This window comes from Poromitra crassiceps (assembly GCF_964638095.1).
Source record: "Poromitra crassiceps genome assembly, chromosome: 10".
Taxonomy (NCBI): Eukaryota; Metazoa; Chordata; class Actinopteri; order Beryciformes; family Melamphaidae; genus Poromitra; species Poromitra crassiceps.
This window is the reverse complement of record NC_139631.1, coordinates 41,006,990-41,028,902: the sequence shown is the minus strand read 5'-3', so window position 1 is coordinate 41,028,902 and position 21,913 is coordinate 41,006,990. Positions and strand designations below refer to the sequence as shown.

Here is a 21,913-nt window from a genome sequence, read left to right as displayed (position 1 = left end):
TTATTTTTCAAGTATGCGCATCCACAGAGAATCACATGGAGAGCCCTAACGAGCTTTAATGACTTGCCGCTGGCGGGGGCGGAGTTTCTGCAGGCAGAGAAAGGGAGGATTTTTCTCCATGAGGTAAACATATAGAGAAGGTAAACACTGCCCATGTGCTTATATTACCCAGATTATATATGATACAAAGTGGGTTGATTATCCCCAGTTTGTCCTTGGCCAATTCCCCCAGTTGTCCTGGTCGTTGCCCCGCCCCCTCTGCCGATCTGGGGAGAGTTGTAGACTAGCACATGCTTCCTTCAACATGTGACATGTGCACTTGCCAGCTACTTCTTTTTACCTGACGGCGAGGAGTTTCACCAGGCACGACGTAACGCGTGGGAGGATCACACTATTCCCCCCCAGTTCCCCTCCCCCCCATAAACAGGCGCCTCGACCAACCAGAGGAGGCACTAGTCAGGGGGGGGGGGGGGGGGGGGGGGGGGGGTCGAACCTGCGACCCCCTTGGTAGGCAGGGAATCTACCCCTGTCAGGTTACATTTGAGACTAGAGTGGGACATAAGCAGCAGCAGTACACTGACTCACTGTGTCCCGGGGTACGAGACACGGAGAGTGTGAGTCACAGACTTGAACGTACGGTCTCGGAGTGCGAGGAGTACAGCATGTTCCTCAGGGGGCGGTTGGCCGGTCTCAGCAGTGACCAGATGGAGCAGGCCCTCTCCTGGACGTGACGGTCCTCCCTCTCCTTACCACTGTTACACAGGAAGGTGCCGAACAGACAGGAGTAGGTGTGCTGCACCAGTTTCACCTGCGCACACGCACACACACACACACACACACAGACATGTAGTGGCTTGCGTACTCCTCAGGTATGACAATAAAAAATAGAATATGCCAAAGAAATATCAACAAGCCCCGGAGGTAAGTGCACATTAGAGGTTGGCGATGGGATATCAACGTGAACACACTTGAATGGATGACGTGTCGTTTGCTAACATTCCATTGCACATAATGGTCTGATTCAGAGTCTGAGGTCGTTGGGTTTTGCTCACCAGGAAGGCCTCGTTGAACTCGAAGGAGCAGGGGAACTGCCGCTGCAGCTGGTGCACGCAGTCCAGCCACTGCAGGAAGACGGGGCATCGCTCGTTCACGTCCTCAGAGTTCTCCCCGTGTCCACAGCGCTCTGCAAACTTGTGGCCAAAGTCCAGCCACTCCGTCTCCACCAAGACCTGGAAGCCCTGCACACACACACCATCACGACGTTTCACTTAGGAGCAGGAATATACAGAGACAGTTATAACTTCTATTTAGCAGGGCTATGAAGCCACTTACACGAATGAATATGAAACAACAACAGCGTGTCTGTGGGTGCTGTCAAAGGGTGGAGGTGAGATGTGAACCCTGGCTAGAGTGATGGTTGAGCAGTTGGGGTGAGATGTGAACCCTGGCTAGAGTGATGGTTGAGCAGTTGGGGTGAGATATGAACCCTGGCTAGAGTGATGGGTGAGCAGTTGGGGTGAGATACGAACCCTGGCTAGAGTGATGGGTGAGCAGTTGGGGTGAGATACGAACCCTGGCTAGAGTGATGGGTGAGCAGTTGGGGTGAGATACGAACCCTGGCTAGAGTGATGGGTGAGCAGTTGGGGTGAGATACGAACCCTGGCTAGAGTGATGGGTGAGCAGTTGGGGTGAGATACGAACCCTGGCTAGAGTGATGGGTGAGCAGTTGGGGTGAGATATGAACCCTGGCTAGAGTGATGGGTGAGCAGTTGGGGTGAGATACGAACCCTGGCTAGAGTGATGGGTGAGCAGTTGGGGTGAGATACGAACCCTGGCTAGAGTGATGGGTGAGCAGTTGGGGTGAGATGTGAACCCTGGCTAGAGTGATGGTTGAGCAGTTGGGGTGAGATGTGAACCCTGGCTAGAGGGATGGGTGAGCAGTTGGGGTGAGATATGAACCCTGGCTAGAGTGATGGGTGAGCAGTTGGGGTGAGATACGAACCCTGGCTAGAGTGATGGGTGAGCAGTTGGGGTGAGATATGAACCCTGGCTAGAGTGATGGGTGAGCAGTTGGGGTGAGATGTGAACCCTAGCTAGAATGATGGGTGAGCAGTTGGGGTGAGACGTGAACCCTGGCTAGAGGGATGGTTGAGCAGTTGGGGTGAGATGTGAACCCTGGCTAGAGGGATGGTTGAGCAGTTGGGGTGAGACGTGAACCAGCTTAAAGGAAAATTCCACGCGCTCAGATACTCTTCCACTGTTAGATATCATAGTGTTTTTATGTTCAGTGCATTGCAGGAGTTATGTGTGACAAAGTGTTGCAGTTGACTTGTGCGTCAGAGAACATGACATTAAACTGTCAAAGCCACAGTGACAGCAGTGACAGCAGTGAGAGCAGTGACAGCATTTTGCAGCAGAGAAAAAGGGAAAGTCAAGTCACACCCTTTACTCAAAACATGTCTTGTCTTGTGGCTGCATTGCATTCTGGTCTTTTGAGGCTACTGTAGTACTGTCTACTGTAGTACTGTCTACTGTAGTACTGTGTACTGTCTACTGTCTACTGTACCCTCAGTGGAGGAATGTGTCTCTCTGTCTCTTCTACAATGAATTTCTCCTTAGTGGCCGTTCACACCATACGCCAAAGCCACACTGAAGCCACGCAGTTTCATTTTGGCGTCCTTGTTAACGGTTGAGACCACCCGCACACCACGCTGAAGCCATCGTTCAGGATTCAGTCCTATTTTCCAGGCGTGATGCATGAAGCTTGAAGCTGCCATCCATGAATTCAATGGCAGTTGTGGGCGGGTTCAAGGTGCGCCGAGCAAGACGCTGGAGAAAAGTGACTGCTCCTGGTGTGACCGGTTAAGCGTCAGTTCAGCTTGGGCCTGCCTCAAGCTACAGTTCCGCCTATGGAGTGAACTAAGGCTTATATAATTGGTGCATATTATTATTGCTAAATCGTTGAGTCTAGATAGAAGCCTTCACTCTTTGATGTTGAGTGGGAAGTGGTAGTGTACATAGTGGTGTGGTACATGGTGTGAAACCTCTGTTTTAGATAGCTGAACATTTTCTGCTGTCAAACTCCATTGTAGCTGCACTGGACAAATCTTGATGTGACAGAAGTTTAACCAGTTATCCATGGAAAGATACACCACCAAACAACAAAATGGACCCAGGAATGCAAAGTACATCGAACGGTGTTTTGGGGGTCATGGTCCCTGGTAATGTTCCGTGGTGAAGCCTCAGGGTAGGATATTATAGACCCTACATGGGGGTTTTAGAAGCCTATCAGAAAAGCAGCCCTACCTCGATAGTGCGGTAGTAGGGGTCCAGCAGCAGCTTGGACAGTGCAGCGATCTGGGGCGTGCGGTCCCAGCCGTCAGAGCAGTGCACCAGGACGGGCCTGTGGTCGCGGTCCACTGCGTTCACCACCAGCAGCGCCGCCTTCAGCAGCAGGGAGAGGTGCTGCAGCCACTTGGTGCTCTCCAAGGCAGACAGCCAGCTACATGTACGCACGCATGCACACACACACACACACACACGCGCACACACACACACACACACACGCATACACAGACACACACACCAAAAAACATCAGGGGACCTCGTTCATCTCCTAGGCAGGGTTCCCACCATGGCCCAGATGTGAAAGTCAATGGCTTTTCCATGACTTTCCATAGGGAAGTCGGAGCTCCTGTGACCTCAAAGGTTTATTCCTTCCTGCTTTGTCGATGGCGTTTTACAGTTCAGAAAGCTTCTAAAGGGGGAAACGCTCTGGTTTCCACTACAGGTGGGGGGATAGTAGAAATACAGCTGAACAACACCATCTAATGCAATGCATGATGTAAACAGTCCTGTAAAACGGTCCTTTTGTAAAACTCCCTTGAGCTTGGTCAAAGAGAAATGACCAGTGGGAACCCAGCATACACTTTGTCCTCATTCACTTATCAGAATGAGAATCAGAATTATTTTTTATTTGCCAAGGTATGTTTTCACATACTAGGAATGTGTCTTGGTGTGGTTGGTGCTCATCTAACATTGATAAGAACAAATGTACAAGACATAAACAAATAAGATATAAAGGATCTGAAGAGATTATAAAATAGTATAAAGGGATTCAGATATTAAGATATTCATATCAGATATTAACAGATATAGACAGTATTAACAGAGTATAAACAGACTTGCCAGCTAGGTGAGGTAGTTTAAGTTTGCTGTTTACAGAATAGATTATGTACAGGGTCAGGGTGCATCAGAGGTAGCAGAAGTAAGTGAGCTTTGTGTTGACATGGTTGTGTGTTAATGTTTCATCTGTGTTATTGTTTTATTGCTGCGTTTGTATTGTCTGTATTCTGGGAGCGTCTGGGACAGAGACGAGCTTGTAATACTGGTTTTACCTTTCTTTCTTTTTTAATATCTGTGAAGTCAAGACTATCTATAGCAGTCATACTTTGTATAATGATAGAAATTAGCTCTGGCTTTTGACAGATCCCAGAGATTTGGGTAAAATCATAATTTGTGTATTTTTTTATTTAGCCTTTATTTAACCAGGTTTGTCCCATTGAGATCAAAGATCTCTTTTACAAGAGAGACCTGTGTAACAAGGTATGGGTTTGTACTCTCAATACTACAGTATATATATATATATATGCACTTCTAGTGTATCACACTACTCACAAGCTAAACCACTGGCCACATGCATTCATTATCACAAAGCCTAGCCTTGAATACGGTCTCTTTACAAAAGATAGACTCTAATTACATCTAGCGTTAGGAGGATTTTTGAGTCCGCACCAAGTTCACAAGGTTTTTTCTTTTCTCTTCCTTCTTTTGATTTGATCTTCTAACCACTTTCAACAATGTGCTCTAGAGCCAGTGTGATTGGATTACAGATCATTGTAGAGCGGAATCAGGGAGTGCAGAAGGAAAGAGATCGTCTACTTGGGGCTGGGCCAGGCCTTCTAAATCAAGCACAGATGTATGGCCAAGGCCAAGGCACAGCTGTGATTACCAGTTACTACAGCTGTGATTACTAGTTACTACAGTTACTACAGCGGGGCTGCTTACTGGTTACTACAGTTACTGTGATTACTAGTTACTACGGTTACTATGATTACTAGTTACTACAGTTACTATGATTATTACTAGTTACTACAGTTACTATGATTACTAGTTACTACGGTTACTACAGCGGGGCTGATTACTAGTTAGTACGGTTACTGTGATTACTAGTTAGTACGTTACTGTGATTACTAGTTACTAGGGTTACTACAGCGGGGCTGCTTACTAGTTACTAGGGTTACTACAGCGGGGCTGCTTACTAGTTACTAGGGTTACTACAGCGGGGCTGCTTACTAGGTACTAGGGTTACTACAGCGGGGCTGCTTACTAGTTACTAGGGTTACTACAGCGGGGCTGCTTACTAGGTACTAGGGTTACTACAGCGGGGCTGCTTACTAGTTACTAGGGTTACTACAGTGGGGCTGCTTACTAGTTACTAGGGTTACTACAGCGGGGCTGCTTACTAGTTACTAGGGTTACTACAGCGGGGCTGCTTACTAGTTACTAGGGTTACTACAGCGGGGCTGCTTACTAGTTACTAGGGTTACTACAGCGGGGCTGCTGATGTCATAGTTTGAGCCTGTACGTTTGTGACTCAGAGTTGGGATCCGGGCGAGGCCCCCTGCTGGAGGCCGGAGGAGGAGACTCACTTGGCTGGATCGGGCATCTGAGTGCAGAGGAAACGGAGAGACTGGAAACTCTTGCGGATGGAGTGGATGTTGGCCATGCCCATGAACACAACCTCGCAGTTTGGATAGTACTCTGGAAGAGGCGGAAAGCAACGTGAGAAGAAGAACGCAGAAAACTAAAACTAGTGGAGATCTTTTGATTGTACTTTCTAGCGTAGAAGACCACAGTAGTAGTGTAGTGTAGCGGTGAGTGAAGTGAGCTGCTCCACCCACAGTACACGTTGACCTGGTTCTGCTGGTGCTCCTGGGGGGGACTGAGTTGAAAGGACCTACCGGGGCACTCGCAGCCTCCCCCCTTGGCCCTGTTGGCCACGGCAGCAGCGTAGGACCTGGCATCCAGGATGAGCAGCTTGTGTGGCTGGATGGCCAGTGTCTCCACCTCTGAGCCGTTGGTCATGGAAGACTCTGAGGCAGACAAGAAAGCAGCAGGATCAAGCCTCTGCTACAGTTACCAAACACATCAAATAACACCACGGTGTCTCTGTTCAACTGGATTTATTGTTTTATAATGAATGCCATTTCAGCGAAGGCGTCCTACGGTGAATCTACCACCAAGTTGTGAGTTTGTACAGAGCCTCTACTTGACATTGGGAGGAGCTGGGATCCGTGTGTCAGACTGTATATGAGCCTGCTGTCTCAGACGAGCCCTGACAGGCCCGATTGCTCAACAGATTCTGCTCCAAATCCACACAGATAGCAAGGCTGCGGCACTGCAAACATCTGTCTGCGTGTTTTCAGCTGGAGGTCTGTGTGTGGGGGTGTGGCAGTGTGTGTGTAATGTGTGTGTGTGTAATGTGTGTATGTGTATGTGTGGGCGTGTGATGTTGAAATATGTCAGTGAGTGAGTGTGAGCGACTGAGCGACAGCACTTACCAAAGTCAGTGTCGGGCAGGTCGGTGCCGTTGGTGTAGTTGCCGTTGGCGAGGTGTTTGCGTGAGCTGCCGTCCACAGCGCAGGCCTTGGCGATGGACTGGACGAGGTGCTCGTCGTCGGCGTTCCTCCAGCCCCACCAGCTGACCTCTGGCTGGCCGCAGCGGGCGATCACAGCGCCCGTGATCTGGTGCCTATGTGGGAGGACCAGGGCAACGGGGACACAAAAAACAAATGTGTGCAACGAGAATGAAGTCATTCTAATTCTTCTCATTCTAAAACAAGACTCCACTGTCTGAAAACATGTACACGGCTCCCGATTCCATCTGGGCTCTAATCTTATTTCCAGGGGGAATGACTACTAAATTGTGAGGGACATTACTTTATTGCAACAACAAAACTCCTGGCAATGACTGATACTGTATCTGAGTTCAGGACAACCCTGACTGCATATGAACTCAAAATCAAGCATTTTTACTGTATACTCTTAGAGAATTTCAAAGTTAAAGTCCCACTTTGTACCTTGAAATGGCTTTGTTAAATTTGATGAACTGGAGGCGCTGTAACAACACATAAGTGCAGTGTTTACGCTGAGCGATCAGCTGCTTACTGTCCTGCCTAGTAGGGCTGGGTATTGGCAAGGATCTCACGATACGATACGTATCACGATGCTTGGGTCACGATACGATTGTATCACGATATATTGCGATGCGATACATATTGCGATATATTGCGATATATTGCGATATTCTACAGAATTTACTCAAAATTAAATAATAGAGCTAAAGATACAACACACTGTGTACCACCCAGGTAGTGTAATAATATGTACATCACTTTATACTGATAAGTTAGTGGACAAATTTAGTCAAAACTACTGAGTGTTGAGTGTTACTGAACGCATCGATATGGGAAATATCGATTCAGTATCGATTAGGGGTGGGAATCACCAGATGCAGAGGCCTGGCATGGCCACACTCACCAGCCTGCAATTTTTTTTATTTTTTTTTTAATATCGCGATACTTGGCGTCCCAAGTATCGATACAGTATCGGGAAATAAAATATTGCGATATATTGCCGTATCGATTATATTGCCCAGCCTAGTCAGTGTCACCCCCAAAGGAGAAACCCTGTAGATGCACAGTCAGTGTCACCCCCAAAGGAGAAACCCTGTAGATGCAGAGTCAGTGTCACCCCCAAAGGAGAAACCCTGTAGATGCACACATGCTGCTTACTGTCCTGCCTAGTCAGTGTCACCCCCAAAGGAGAAACCCTGTAGATGGCACAAGCCCTTTGACAGCCACCCAAGTAAACATGTGTTTCATATTGACTTCATGTGCTGTGGCTTTCAAACCTGCCAGTTTAAAACAAACAACAACATGTAATGCTGTCAGGCACCGACTGTTAGTCAACTAACAAGGACTGTAATTGGTTGAACCTGTAGTGCAGACAGGGCATGCTATTGGTTGAGTTGGTGCTCTCCTGTGGTTCAGAGGCAAAGTAAGACATGATTGGGGAGTAATCCATCTGTAATCATATGTTATACTGAATATAAACTGCTAACCTGTCCAGAGTGCCACCAACACAGCTGTAAGCATCATATGTGCACTGCAGATGCTTTCATTTCCCTACAACACGAGGAAGCCTTTCATGGCGCGTGGTGGTAAACAGCTGGCTCAAAGGACTCGCACAGAGACAAACAGACCCACCTATAAACCACAGCGGGAAACCTCTTCCAGGAGCGGAAGGCCGCCACGTTCTCCAGCTCCTTGTCTGTGATCCAGGCCGGCACCAGGAGCTGCTGAGGATAGCTGGAGCAAAGCCTGGCAGAGAGAGAGAGAGAGAGGCAGCGCTTACACAAGGAGAGAGAGAGAGAGAGAGAGAGGCAGCGCTTACACAAGGAGAGAGAGAGAGAGAGAGAGAGAGAGAGAGAGAGGCATCGCTTAAACAAGGAGAGAGAGAGAGAGAGAGAGAGACGGCACCAGAGGGCTGTGATGGCCCAACAAAGCCTCTGCCGACAGACACCTAATCCTGGGCAGGGCCCTTATCAGCACCAGCGGAGTACAATAACACAAGCAGCCACTGTCCAACACACACAGTCTGACTTGTGCTGTAGGCCAACGAACACAGAGGACAGGGATCTGTCTTCTAGCTGGGAGGCAGGGGGGAAATCCACACAGCGGAAGGCTTACGTAATCTGAACGAAGGCCTGAACAGTACAGTACCTGAACTTGCTGTTGATGTCCGATATCCTCCAGGCGTTTTGAGTGTCGAAGCCCATTCTCTCCACCTCGTTCTTGAACCAGGAGGTCACGTGTTCACCTACAGAGCAGAGATGTTCGATAAGAGCGGAGGAGAGGTTACCGCCGAGGTTACCCGAGGACGTCTGGCTGGGAGACAGCGGCCTACCTGGTCTGCACAGCTGGCCGTGCTGCTCCTTCTCCCCGGCGTACACCTCCATGCACCAGGCGTGGAAGGCGAAGGAGAAGAGGTCCTCCAGGCGGGAGGGCGGGCGCACTACTGCTGCCAGGCGCTTCAGCCACTCCTGGCTCTGCTCAAAGGTGGAGAGCTGACACCTGGGAATCAAAGCCAAAAAGCCAATGTCACTCAACAGGCTCAAGCCCAGCTGGTGAGGGAGGAGGGCTGGGAGGTGTTACAAAACCTTTCAATGCTCCTTTCATTTAATCTAAGTATTTATTTGAGGGACAATGCACATTAATGAACATTACTGTAAATGTGCCAGTGTTAGCCAGATGGCTAATTTTCAACTGTACACACACACACACACACACACACTAGGGCTGCACGATTAATTGTATTTTCATCGTCATCGCGATATGAAAATGCGCGATGAACACATCGCCAAAAGTCACGTTGAATAAGTGTCCAAATGTTCATGTCATTCTGGCCAATACTCCACTTCTGTTATAACATTTCAGTCTGGAATATGGAATATCTTTCAATAATCGTTATGACTAAAAGGCTAAAAGTAATCTCATGTGTAAGAAATTACTGTTCTACATTGAAGTAAAAATGTAAATAATTAACTTGTTGGTTTTTGATTTTTTTTTGCTTCAAGAGTGCATTTTTGTTCGTATTACCCTCAACACAGGCTTTGAGAATCCCGTGCCACTTAAGCCGTTTTCCCACATGCGTACCGGAAGATTACCTGTAAGTCAATATCGGACATTTCCCTGAATTTCCCTTCACACCTTCACGCTCGCATGTGGGAATCTAGCAGCGAAATTGCCTGTATGTTGGGGGGCGGGGGGATCTTATTTGGGGGGTCGGCAAAACTCTGATGGTGAAATAAGTTTGCTTGTCACACAATAAATCACACTCGTTTGACTTAAGAGCAGCGTCAAGCCAGCGTAATAAACACAGCCGATTTCCCCCCTCCCCTCTCTGCTCGAGAGAGCCCAGTCCTTCTTCAGTTCTCCGCACTTCGCAGCAGCCTGACACAGGACAGACACAGCGAGAATGGCAGAGCCTTGCAAGCTGCCCAACGCTTGTATGTATGTAGAGAAAGCAAATGCACGAAGCGAAATGTGGAAGTAGTTTGCTTTGATGTGCGCGAATGATTAGATGATGCATGCTGGAAGTGAACATTAAGCAACGTGTGTACACCTCACCCATGATTGAAGGACCGGTGTCGCGGAAAATGACTAGACCCGTTTCTCACTTGTATCCGTTATCGCGCATACCGCTCTTCTGACTGGCTCGAAACTGGTGAAATGTCCACGACGACGGGGTCGCGCTTATACCGGCACAACAACTTTCCCACATGAAGGCATTAGACCACGTTCCGGTCATTTAGCGGTACAAAGCGCATGTGGGAAAACGGCTTTACTGATACGTATGCTTAAATTAACACACTTTATTGCAAAATTAATTTAGAAAATTGTTAATTCTGTACATTAATTTAAAGAATGGTTACGTTAAGATCACTTCCAATATTTAAAATAGACAAACAAAACGTGGTGCAGTGGCTACAGGTATAGTTTATCGATTACCCTAGTCAAGTGTAAGAACTGCTGATTTATTTTGATGGTACTTGTTTACTGATCCTACCTGACGACCTTGCAGTCCTTGCAGGTGACATGGAGCTGGAACATATCGCGACACTCCACGCTCTCTATGAGCTGAAGAGGGACCTGAGGAGCAACAGAGAAGAGAGGACATCTTCACACCCAGCCACACAGTCCAAACCCCCGAGGAGGACATCTTCACACACAGCCACACAGTCCAAACCCCCGAGGAGGACATCTTCACACCCAGCCACACAGTCCAAACCCCAGAGGAGGACATCTTCACACCCAGCCACACAGTCCAAACCCCAGAGGAGGACATCTTCACACCCAGCCACACAGTCCAAACCCCAGAGGAGGACATCTTCACACCCAGCCACACAGTCCAAACCCCCGAGGAGGACATCTTCACACCCAGCCACACAGTCCAAACCCCAGAGGAGGACATCTTCACACCCAGCCACACAGTCCAAACCCCAGAGGAGGACATCTTCACACCGAGCCACACAGTCCAAACCCCAGAGGAGGACATCTTCACACCCAGCCACACAGTCCAAACCCCAGAGGAGGACATCTTCACACCCAGCCACACAGTCCAAACCCCAGAGGAGGACATCTTCACACCCAGCCACACAGTCCAAACCCCAGAGGAGGACATCTTCACACCCAGCCACACAGTCCAAACCCCAGAGGAGGACATCTTCACACCCAGCCACACAGTCCAAACCCCAGAGGAGGACATCTTCACACCCAGCCACACAGTCCAAACCCCGAGGAGGACATCTTCACACCCAGCCACACAGTCCAAACCCCCAGGTAGAAGCTCAGCTTTTCTCACATGGATGGAAGCTGGCATGTGCCCCGGCAGCCCCACTCTAGCCTCGCAAAGGGACACCTGAAATTAAGTGAAGTGCAAATGCAGTGTGCACCAATCAAACTCATGCAGGCAATACAAGCGGAGTGGACAAATGATCTACATTCCAAACAAGTTAGGCAGAGGAGAGGAGAGTTAGTAGTTGATACACAGTACTAAAAACACCATCATGCCTAAATTCAAACGTTTCTCAAATCATTTGTAGATCCCTGAGCTCTTGGTAATATACATCATCTTCTTAACGATGGTCAAGCATGGGAGCATAAAGATGAACTCTCAGTAATCTATTAGATCCTGAAGAACTTGCACCGGCACCCTGGTGTAGAGCTGTGCATCTTCACTGATCTCACCATTCGATACGATTATACAAGTCTACGATTCGATTCGATTCGATTATACGATGCATCTCGATGCATCTCCGATGCATCGCGATGCATCTTAAATACATATATGATATAATAAATACATGATTTATTTTTTCTCACTTTCTTTTTTCTCACTGTGTGGCTACTTTTAAAATAAAAGTGCATTTGGAATTGCATTGTATTATGATCCATAATTAAAATAAACAACTGCATGTACTTACATTCTATTTTATTTGATTATTTAAAAAAAAAAAAAAAAAAAAAAAAAAATTTTATAATCGATTTTTGATATTTGTTAATCGATTCAGAATCGTCCTATTAAGCATCGCGATGCATCTCTGAATCGATTATTTTCGGCAGCTCTACCCTGGTGTGGCCCAAAGTCTTATCTTTGACAGGCAAATCATATCCAAAGTACAGACGTGTTGTATATATGCGTTATTATGACTTATGAGCATACTTTGAATAGTGCAGGGAAATACCTAGGCTACTTTCACTAAGCTCTGTTAATGAGCTAAGGGCACTTTTCAGCAGTGCTGAAAAGGTGGAGCTGTCTCCACTTTTCACACACAGTCCAAAGAAGCCATGCGTGTTTTTGGCAGGCAGTCATCGGCAGGTTGAAGCACACATGTAGGAACATCTCCACACGGTGGATTCAAGCAGTCAATCAATACTTTACTACAACAACCCAGCAAGATGTTCTGTGGGGAAACGACAGGGCAATTGCCTCATAAAAGACCTTGTTGGGAGTAAAGATTGCACACTCTGGGACGCTTGAATGGTACGTGTGTGGGTATATCGCTTCATTTGGGCATCAATCAAGTCTCATTTCATCCAGGACCAGGAAGGATGAGCAGCACACGTCTACTCCTCTAGTCACCAGCCGGTTAACAGATAGGCACACAGGCACACGCGCACACACACACGCGCACGCACACACACACACGCACACACACACACACACACACACACACACACGTTATACAGGTGGATCTGAAGCACTGCACGCCGTGCTGCTGGGTACTTACTGACACCTCACAACAACAACTCTGCTGTCCAAAACAAAACACAACGAACAGTTAGCACCATGACAGAAGCTGCTGTTTGAACTGTGTGTGTCTGTGCTGCTGCTGTCTGTCTGTCTGTGTCCATGTGTCTGCTGTTTGAACTGTGTGTGTCTGTGCTGCTGCTGTCTGTCTCCATGTTTCTGCTGTTTGAACTGTGTGTGTCTGTGCTGCTGTCTGTCTGTCTGTCTCCATGTTTCTGCTGTTTGAACTGTGTGTGTCTGTGCTGCTGTCTGTCTGTCTGTGCTGCTGTCTGTCTGTCTCCATGTTTCTGCTGTTTGAACTGTGTGTGTCTGTGCTGCTGTCTGTCTGTCTCCATGTTTCTGCTGTTTGAACTGTGTGTGTCTGTGCTGCTGTCTGTCTGTCTGTCTCCATGTTTCTGCTGTTTGAACTGTGTGTGTCTGTGCTGCTGTCTGTCTGTCTGTCTCCATGTTTCTACTGTTTGAACTGTGTGTGTCTGTGCTGCTGTCTGTCTGTCTCCATGTTTCTGCTGTTTGAACTGTGTGTGTCTGTGCTGCTGTCTGTCTGTCTCCATGTTTCTGCTGTTTGAACTGTGTGTGTCTGTGCTGCTGTCTGTCTGTCTGTCTCCATGTTTCTGCTGTTTGAACTGTGTGTGTCTGTGCTGCTGCTGTCTGTCTCCATGTTTCTGCTGTTTGAACTGTGTGTGTCTGTGCTGCTGTCTGTCTCCATGTTTCTGCTGTTTGAACTGTGTGTGTCTGTGCTGCTGCTGTCTGTCTGTCTCCATGTTTCTGCTGTTTGAACTGTGTGTGTCTGTGCTGCTGCTGTCTGTCTGTCTCCATGTTTCTGCTGTTTGAACTGTGTGTGTCTGTGCTGCTGCTGTCTGTCTGTCTCCATGTTTCTACTGTTTGAACTGTGTGTGTCTGTGCTGCTGTCTGTCTGTCTCCATGTTTCTGCTGTTTGAACTGTGTGTGTCTGTGCTGCTGCTGTCTGTCTGTCTCCATGTTTCTACTGTTTGAACTGTGTGTGTCTGTGCTGCTGTCTGTCTGTCTCCATGTTTCTACTGTTTGAACTGTGTGTGTCTGTGCTGCTGCTGTCTGTCTGTCTGTCTCCATGTTTCTACTGTTTGAACTGTGTGTGTCTGTGCTGTCTGTCTGTCTCCATGTTTCTGCTGTTTGAACTGTGTGTGTCTGTGCTGTCTGTCTGTCTCCATGTTTCTGCTGTTTGAACTGTGTGTGTCTGTGCTGCTGCTGTCTGTCTGTATGTTTCTGCTGTTTGAACTGTGCTGCTGTCTGTGCTGCTGTCTGTCTCCATGTTTCTGCTGTTTGAACTGTGTGTGTCTGTGCTGCTGCTGTCTGTCTGTATGTTTCTGCTGTTTGAACTGTGCTGCTGTCTGTGCTGCTGTCTGTCTCCATGTTTCTGCTGTTTGAACTGTGTGTGTCTGTGCTGCTGTCTGTCTGTCTCCATGTTTCTGCTGTTTGAACTGTGTGTGTCTGTGCTGCTGTCTGTCTGTCTCCATGTTTCTGCTGTTTGAACTGTGTGTGTCTGTGCTGTTGTCTGTCTGTCTCCATGTTTCTGCTGTTTGAACTGTGTGTGTCTGTGCTGCTGTCTGTCTGTCTCCATGTTTCTGCTGTTTGAACTGTGTGTGTCTGTGCTGCTGTCTGTCTGTCTCCATGTTTCTGCTGTTTGAACTGTGTGTGTCTGTGCTGCTGTCTGTCTGTCTCCATGTTTCTGCTGTTTGAACTGTGTGTGTCTGTGCTGCTGTCTGTCTGTCTGTCTCCATGTTTCTGCTGTTTGAACTGTGTGTGTCTGTGCTGCTGCTGTCTGTCTGTCTCCATGTTTCTGCTGTTTGAACTGTGTGTGTCTGTGCTGCTGCTGTCTGTCTCCATGTTTCTGCTGTTTGAACTGTGTGTGTCTGTGCTGCTGTCTGTCTGTCTCCATGTTTCTGCTGTTTGAACTGTGTGTGTCTGTGCTGCTGCTGTCTGTCTGTCTCCATGTTTCTGCTGTTTGAACTGTGTGTGTCTGTGCTGCTGTCTGTCTGTCTCCATGTTTCTGCTGTTTGAACTGTGTGTGTCTGTGCTGCTGTCTGTCTCCATGTTTCTGCTGTTTGAACTGTGTGTGTCTGTGCTGCTGTCTGTCTCCATGTTTCTGCTGTTTGAACTGTGTGTGTCTGTGCTGCTGCTGCTGCTGTCTGTCTCCATCTTTCTGCTGTTTGAACTGTGTGTGTCTGTGCTGCTGTCTGTCTGTCTGTCTTCATGTTTCTGCTGTTTGAACTGTGTGTGTCTGTGCTGCTGTCTGTCTGTCTCCATGTTTCTGCTGTTTGAACTGTGTGTGTCTGTGCTGCTGTCTGTCTCCATGTTTCTGCTGTTTGAACTGTGTGTGTCTGTGCTGCTGTCTGTCTCCATGTTTCTGCTGTTTGAACTGTGTGTGTCTGTGCTGCTGTCTGTCTCCATGTTTCTGCTGTTTGAACTGTGTGTGTCTGTGCTGCTGTCTGTCTCCATGTTTCTGCTGTTTGAACTGTGTGTGTCTGTGCTGCTGTCTGTCTGTCTCCATGTTTCTGCTGTTTGAACTGTGTGTGTCTGTGCTGCTGTCTGTCTGTGTCCATGTTTCTGCTGTTTGAACTGTGTGTGTCTGTGCTGCTGTCTGTCTGTCTGTGTCCATGTTTCTGCTGTTTGAACTGTGTGTGTCTGTGCTGCTGTCTGTCTGTCTCCATGTTTCTGCTGTTTGAACTGTGTGTGTCTGTGCTGCTGTCTGTCTGTCTCCATGTTTCTGCTGTTTGAACTGTGTGTGTCTGTGCTGTCTGTCTGTCTCCATGTTTCTGCTGTTTGAACTGTGTGTGTCTGTGCTGCTGTCTGTCTGTCTCCATGTTTCTGCTGTTTGAACTGTGTGTGTCTGTGCTGCTGTCTGTCTGTCTCCATGTTTCTGCTGTTTGAACTGTGTGTGTCTGTGCTGCTGTCTGTCTCCATGTTTCTGCTGTTTGAACTGTGTGTGTCTGTGCTGCTGTCTGTCTGTCTCCATGTTTCTGCTGTTTGAACTGTGTGTGTCTGTGCTGCTGTCTGTCTGTCTCCATGTTTCTGCTGTTTGAACTGTGTGTGTCTGTGCTGCTGTCTGTCTCCATGTTTCTGCTGTTTGAACTGTGTGTGTCTGTGCTGTCTGTCTGTCTCCATGTTTCTGACGCTCTCACATCCTGCTGCCGTGTCTTCATTCCTCTTCTCTAATCTACATCCTTCATCTGGCCGCCATCAAAATTCCTGCGCTGCTTGTTAACATGCTCTCTCTCTCTGTCTCTCTCTCTCTGTCTCTCTCTGTCTCTCTCTGTCTCTCTCTGTCTGTCTCTCTCTCTCTCTCTCTCTCTCTCTCTCTCTGTCTCTCTCTCTCTGTCTCTCTCTCTCTCTCTCTCGCTCTCTCTCTCTCTCTCCCTCTCTCTCTCTCTCTCTCCCTCTCTCTCTCTCTCTCTCTGTCTCTCTGTCTCTCTCTCTTGGCACCTCCCACCTCTCTGGCAGATGGGCGGGCTCTGAAACCTCTGCCAGACTCCTCACCATCCCATCCAAAAGTGTGTGAGGAGAAGGTGATGTGAACACAGGGCAGCCATGTGGGACTGCACCTACGGGCTCATCCAGGTCCACTTAACCCCCGATCAGATGGCTGCAGCCACCAGACAGAACCAGTGGAAGAACCCAACCAACCACTGCCCTGGTCCACTGAACAATGACGGCTGAGTAAGACAATATGGACCAGTTCGTTAGGCCTAAAACCTTGGTTGGTACATTTTGAAAACAATACAACTCGAGGACAAAAGAAATAGAAGATGAAAATGAAGACCAAACCACCTCAATGAAAAATCATTTGAAATGAAATGAGTGAATATTATTTGCACTTCGATAGAGGATCGTTTCAAAGAGGGAGAAGCGAAACTACTTTAAAAGTATTTCCGATCCCTCTGTAGCACATCATATGTTGCCATTGCACAATTCCCCTGCTTATTGCATGGCAGCCCAGCAGCACAACAGCATGGCCGTCTGAATCCACCACGTGCTCTCTCTAAACTTTAGTCTAAAGCCATCGAGAGCACGAGCTTCTGCTCAAAATATAATAATAAGCTGTATGGCAAACATTTCATCTGTGCATTCAAAAAAAGCGAGTTTGAGGTAAGCGGACGACAACACGTGAGGTGAAAGTAACAACATAGAATAGCACTAGAATACTACTAGAAAAACTAACTCCATTTTCAAATCACAATACTGTGGCAAGGTTTTTCAGTACTGGTAACCTGTGCAACATTACGGCCAATAAATACATTATAAATACAAAAAATACAAAAATAAATAAAATAAATAAAATAAATAAAATAAATAAAATAAATAAAATAAATAAAATAAATAAAATGAAACATCCAAATAGATGAGGTGTATGATTCAGTGCAAGTCACAAATGATCTATATATCCTCCACATACATAATACACAGTACTGATGAGACAAAGCAAGAGAAAGACATTGTTGTAGTAGTGCAGGGAGAGCCTAGTGATGGCGGGCGGGTAGGAGGGGAGGGGTTTGTTCTGAGCGTGTGACCAGACACACAGGAAACAAAGCCGGCCTCCAGGCTCTCCTGCATCCCCGATGGAACCACTGCTGCCATGGTGACGGCCAGGGGGGAGAGAGAGAGAGAGAGAGACCATGGTGACAGCCAGGGGGGAGAGAGAGAGAGAGAGAGACCATGGTGACGGCCAGGGGGGAGAGAGAGAGAGAGAGAGAGACCATGGTGACGGCCAGGGGGAGAGAGAGAGAGAGAGAGAGACCATGGTGACGGCCAGGGGGGAGAGAGACAGAGAGAGAGAGACCATGGTGACGGCCAGGGGGAGAGAGAGAGAGAGAGAGAGACCATGGTGACGGCCAGGGGGAGAGAGAGAGAGAGAGAGAGACCATGGTGACGGCCAGGGGGGAGAGAGAGAGAGAGAGAGAGACCATGGTGACGGCCAGGGGGAGAGAGAGAGAGAGAGGCGAGGAGCGAGCGAGCCAGCGTAGAAACAGAGCGGCTAGAGAGAGTCTGCTGCCAATGGCCATCAGCTCTGAATGGCCCCGGCCATCACAACACTGGCACACACAGAGAGTTAAACAAGTGCCTCGGACTAAGAGACAACAACGCTGCTCATTCATGGGCTGTTTTGAGTCCCTTTGGAAGAGCTATTTGTATCTGCGGCCACTGTTCACTTTTCAGGAGGTACTTACATTGACAACGGACTCTTTGAACTTGATGTGTAGGCGGTAGTTGGACATGGCGATAATGGCGTCCTCTGCTCTCCCCACGTACTCTGTGAATTCCCCGTGCAGCTCAGGGAAGGGCACCTAGCAACGGCAGGAGAGCAAAACATTTCAAAGCAAACTGCAGAAGAGCCAGTGTTCATCGGGGAGCATGGCGCGCACAATTATTTCATTCAATATGGTCAATTATCAATCGTCCTTATTAGTCACAACGATTTCGTCGACATTTTGTCCACCTTTTTGTGCATCTTACCTCAACATGCTGACTATGCTCAACTACAGCAGACATTCTGAATGAAATGCAATGCTTGAATCTTGCCAATATTCGACTATTATTATTAATACTGAGACTAAAATCATTATGATCTTTTTAGCCCTACATGCGCACAGACATGCATTTATATACTCTACTACTCTGTGCCTGTGACAAATTATAGATAGGTAAATCAGCTCACTTTCAATGTAATGATTTCAACTTAAATAAATACGTGCCTATATGTATATTCCTAATTTCATTGTAATATTCATTGCTAAATGTATTTTAACAGGCTGCACACATGACAACCTTCTTGTTGTGGAAAGAAAATGTCCACTATTTTATTTGGTCATTATATTCAAAGTTTTTAGACAACCTGCTGCCTGAACTGACCAAACCCAAAGTGAAGTGGAGTCGGCCTGTAGCCTGGTAAACCAGCCGGTCACGTCAGTGGAGTCGGCCTGTAGTCTGGTAAACCAGCCGGTCACGTCAGTGGAGTCAGCCTGTAGTCTGGTAAACCAGCCGGTCACGTCATTGGAGTCGGCCTGTAGGCTGGTAAACCAGCCGGTCACGTCAGTGGAGTCAGCCTGTATAGTAGGGTCATCTGTGGCACTTCCGTGACCGTGGAGAGCGAAGGTCCGTTTCTCAATGGATTTGTCATCTAGGAGGGTTAATAAACAAATTTAGCTGGGGTGTATTTTTAAAAAAGGCGGGGGAAATATTTGAGAGACCAAAATCCAAAATGTCTGCCGTGGAAATGAACTTTTTAATGGTTTGACCTACAATGATGCACAATACATGGTTTCAGAGCTTATTCTGGTCAAGGAATACATATTTGGTGTTTATATAATGATTTGACTTATTTTTGACCTTCAAATCCAAGATGGCTGCCAATTTTGAGCTCTAAAAGGCAGTTTTTTCAAAATCGTCATAGAGCCTTCATATTAGGCTTGAATGACAGGTCTTCTCATGATGAGTTGAATAATATACAGTATAAGTACACAGAAGTAATCTCTGAGGTCATTAAAGTCAATGTTTGTGTGTAAACAACAGTTGCTGATTTGCGGTTTCCCATTAAATAGGGTAGGCTACTGAGAATATGGTGTCCAGTTCATCCCATCACATTTTCATAATGAACCAAAAACAATTTTGCACTATAGCCTAACATAAAATAATATTCTGTATGCAAAGCTAGCAAGGTTAGTTGCTTGAGCTGAATTTAAAGGTCAACTCAAAACAAACAATGAAATTAACTTTGAAATTAAAACTGAATCCTAGGCTACTAAATTTCATCAGCACACAGTAAAGGAAACTTGTCTTTGAACTCAGCTGACTGTCTAGTCCTAATCCCTGTTGTGCAATGTCCCTTTTCAGTGAAGTTTTAGTTTTTGTTAAGAGTATGGACTTTTAATCTTGACCTTGTTGGTAGGCAATGGCACTTTTTCAGTCAAGCATTTTCAGATTAGCTCAGTCAGTCTGTGAAGCAGTCAGTGTCAGCACTTGCGCGAGCTCGCTTTTTCTCTAACTAATGTTAACATTACACACTTTAAGACACTTTGTTTGAGGATATAAAAGGAGGTACGGTGGTGTAGTGGTAAGCACTATCGCCTCACAGCTCGAAGGTCGTGGGTTTGATTCCCACCTGGGACGATGTGAACGCTGAAGGAATGCGTGCCCGTCCGCATGTCCTCGAGTGCCCACCGCCCAGGTGGGGTCGTCAAAAGGGCCTTTCTGTGTGGAGTTTGCATGTTCTCCCCGTGCCTCCCGGGCGTTTCCTTCATATAGGAACCCCCTTCACCAAAAACATGCAATATCCTGGTTGCTAATGTGGTTCCTCCTCTGGTCATTAAGGGCGCCTGTTCAGAGGGAGGGGAACTGGTTGGAATAGTGTGAACCTCCCACGTGCTATGTCCTACCGGTTAAGCTTCCCCTGTCAGGTGAAAAGAAGCGGCTGGTTAACTGCCCATGTCTCGGAGGAAGCATGGAGCCAGTTTCGGCTCTCCCCAGATCGGCAGAGGGTGGAGTAGCAACCAGGATAAAGAAATTACGTTAGCACTAATGGGGGATAAAAATGGGATAAAAAATCGGGGGGGAATATATAAAAAAATAAAATAAAAAGAAAACTTTGTTTGAGGTTATCAACATTATTCACTAGTCTAAAGATAGTTCTACCATCAAGAACATATAAAACAAAAGCAAAAACAATTTTTATTTGCAGAAGTCATCATTGATATTTGGTGTTAGCTAACGTTAGGTAACGTTATTATTTTTAGCTAAAGTTAATGTTATCTGTCTCCACAATTCTGTCAACTGACATATGCATTTGAAAATAAACAGCGTATAACAGCAATATAATATAACAGTAATATAATGCTTTCCCTCCCAATGAAAGACAAAGCACACAATGTCCTATGAATGTGTCCTAAAATGTGACAAGCCTTGCAAGCCCACCGATACAATAAATCAAGGCAAATGGGACAGCTTACAATTAAAAGCCCAAGACTGGTCAGGACTTGATAAATTTGATGATGTTTACACCACCACCTCCTGGGAAGATGGGGCAACCAATCGGTACATGCATTCGTCATGTTATATTTCTATTTAATCTTCAGTTATGCTTAAGCAAGCCAGGCTGTTTATTTTCAAAAGCAAATGCATATGTCAGTTGACAGAAGTGTGGAGACAGATAACATTAACTTCAGCTAAAAATAATAACGTTACCTAACGTTAGCTAACACCAAATATCAATGATGACTTCTGCAAATAAAAATTGTTTTTGCTTTTGTTTTATATGTTCTTGATGGTAGAACTATCTTTAGACTAGTGAATAACGTTGATATCCTCAAACAAAGTGTCTTAAGTGTGTAATGTTAACATTAGTTAGAGAAAAAGCGAGCTCGCGCAAGTGCTGACACTGACTGATTCACAGACTGACTGAGCTAATCTGAAAATGCTTGACTGAAAAAGGGCCGTTGCCTACCAACAAGGTCAAGATTAAAAGTCCATACTCTTAACAAAAACTAAAACTTCACTGAAAAGGGACATTGCACAACAGGGATTAGGACTAGACAGTCAGCTGAGTTCAAAGACAAGTTTCCTTTACTGTGTGCTGATGAAATTTAGTAGCCTAGGATTCAGTTTTAATTTCAAAGTTAATTTCATTGTTTGTTTTGAGTTGACCTTTAAATTCAGCTCAAGCAACTAACCTTGCTAGCTTTGCATACAGAATACTATTTTATGTTAGGCTATAGTGCAAAATTGTTTTTGGTTCATTATGAAAATGTGATGGGATGAACTGGACACCATATTCTCAGTAGCCTACCCTATTTAATGGGAAACCGCAAATCAGCAACTGTTGTTTACACACAAACATTGACTTTATTGACCTCAGAGATTACTTCTGTGTACTTATACTGTATATTATTCAACTCATCATGAGAAGACCTGTCATTCAAGCCTAATATGAAGGCTCTATGACGATCTTGAA

General features: G+C 46.5%; 1 protein-coding gene across 1 annotated transcript in view; it reads right to left on the bottom strand.

The window, feature by feature from the left end:
• The window catches only part of mtmr3 (myotubularin related protein 3), a 50,200-nt gene that overhangs the window by 15,398 nt on the left and 12,889 nt on the right, over window positions 1–21,913 (bottom strand). Inside the window, exons 3-14 of the mRNA XM_083645443.1 lie at window positions 18,138–18,254; window positions 12,917–12,937; window positions 10,693–10,775; window positions 9,031–9,197; window positions 8,847–8,943; window positions 8,331–8,444; window positions 6,624–6,814; window positions 6,024–6,155; window positions 5,712–5,823; window positions 3,307–3,502; window positions 1,053–1,238; window positions 638–808 (exon numbers count right to left, since the gene is read on the bottom strand). Of these exons, the coding sequence (XP_083501569.1) occupies window positions 638–808; window positions 1,053–1,238; window positions 3,307–3,502; window positions 5,712–5,823; window positions 6,024–6,155; window positions 6,624–6,814; window positions 8,331–8,444; window positions 8,847–8,943; window positions 9,031–9,197; window positions 10,693–10,775; window positions 12,917–12,937; window positions 18,138–18,254 (1,587 nt within the window). The remainder of the gene's footprint in view (window positions 1–637; window positions 809–1,052; window positions 1,239–3,306; window positions 3,503–5,711; window positions 5,824–6,023; window positions 6,156–6,623; window positions 6,815–8,330; window positions 8,445–8,846; window positions 8,944–9,030; window positions 9,198–10,692; window positions 10,776–12,916; window positions 12,938–18,137; window positions 18,255–21,913) is intronic.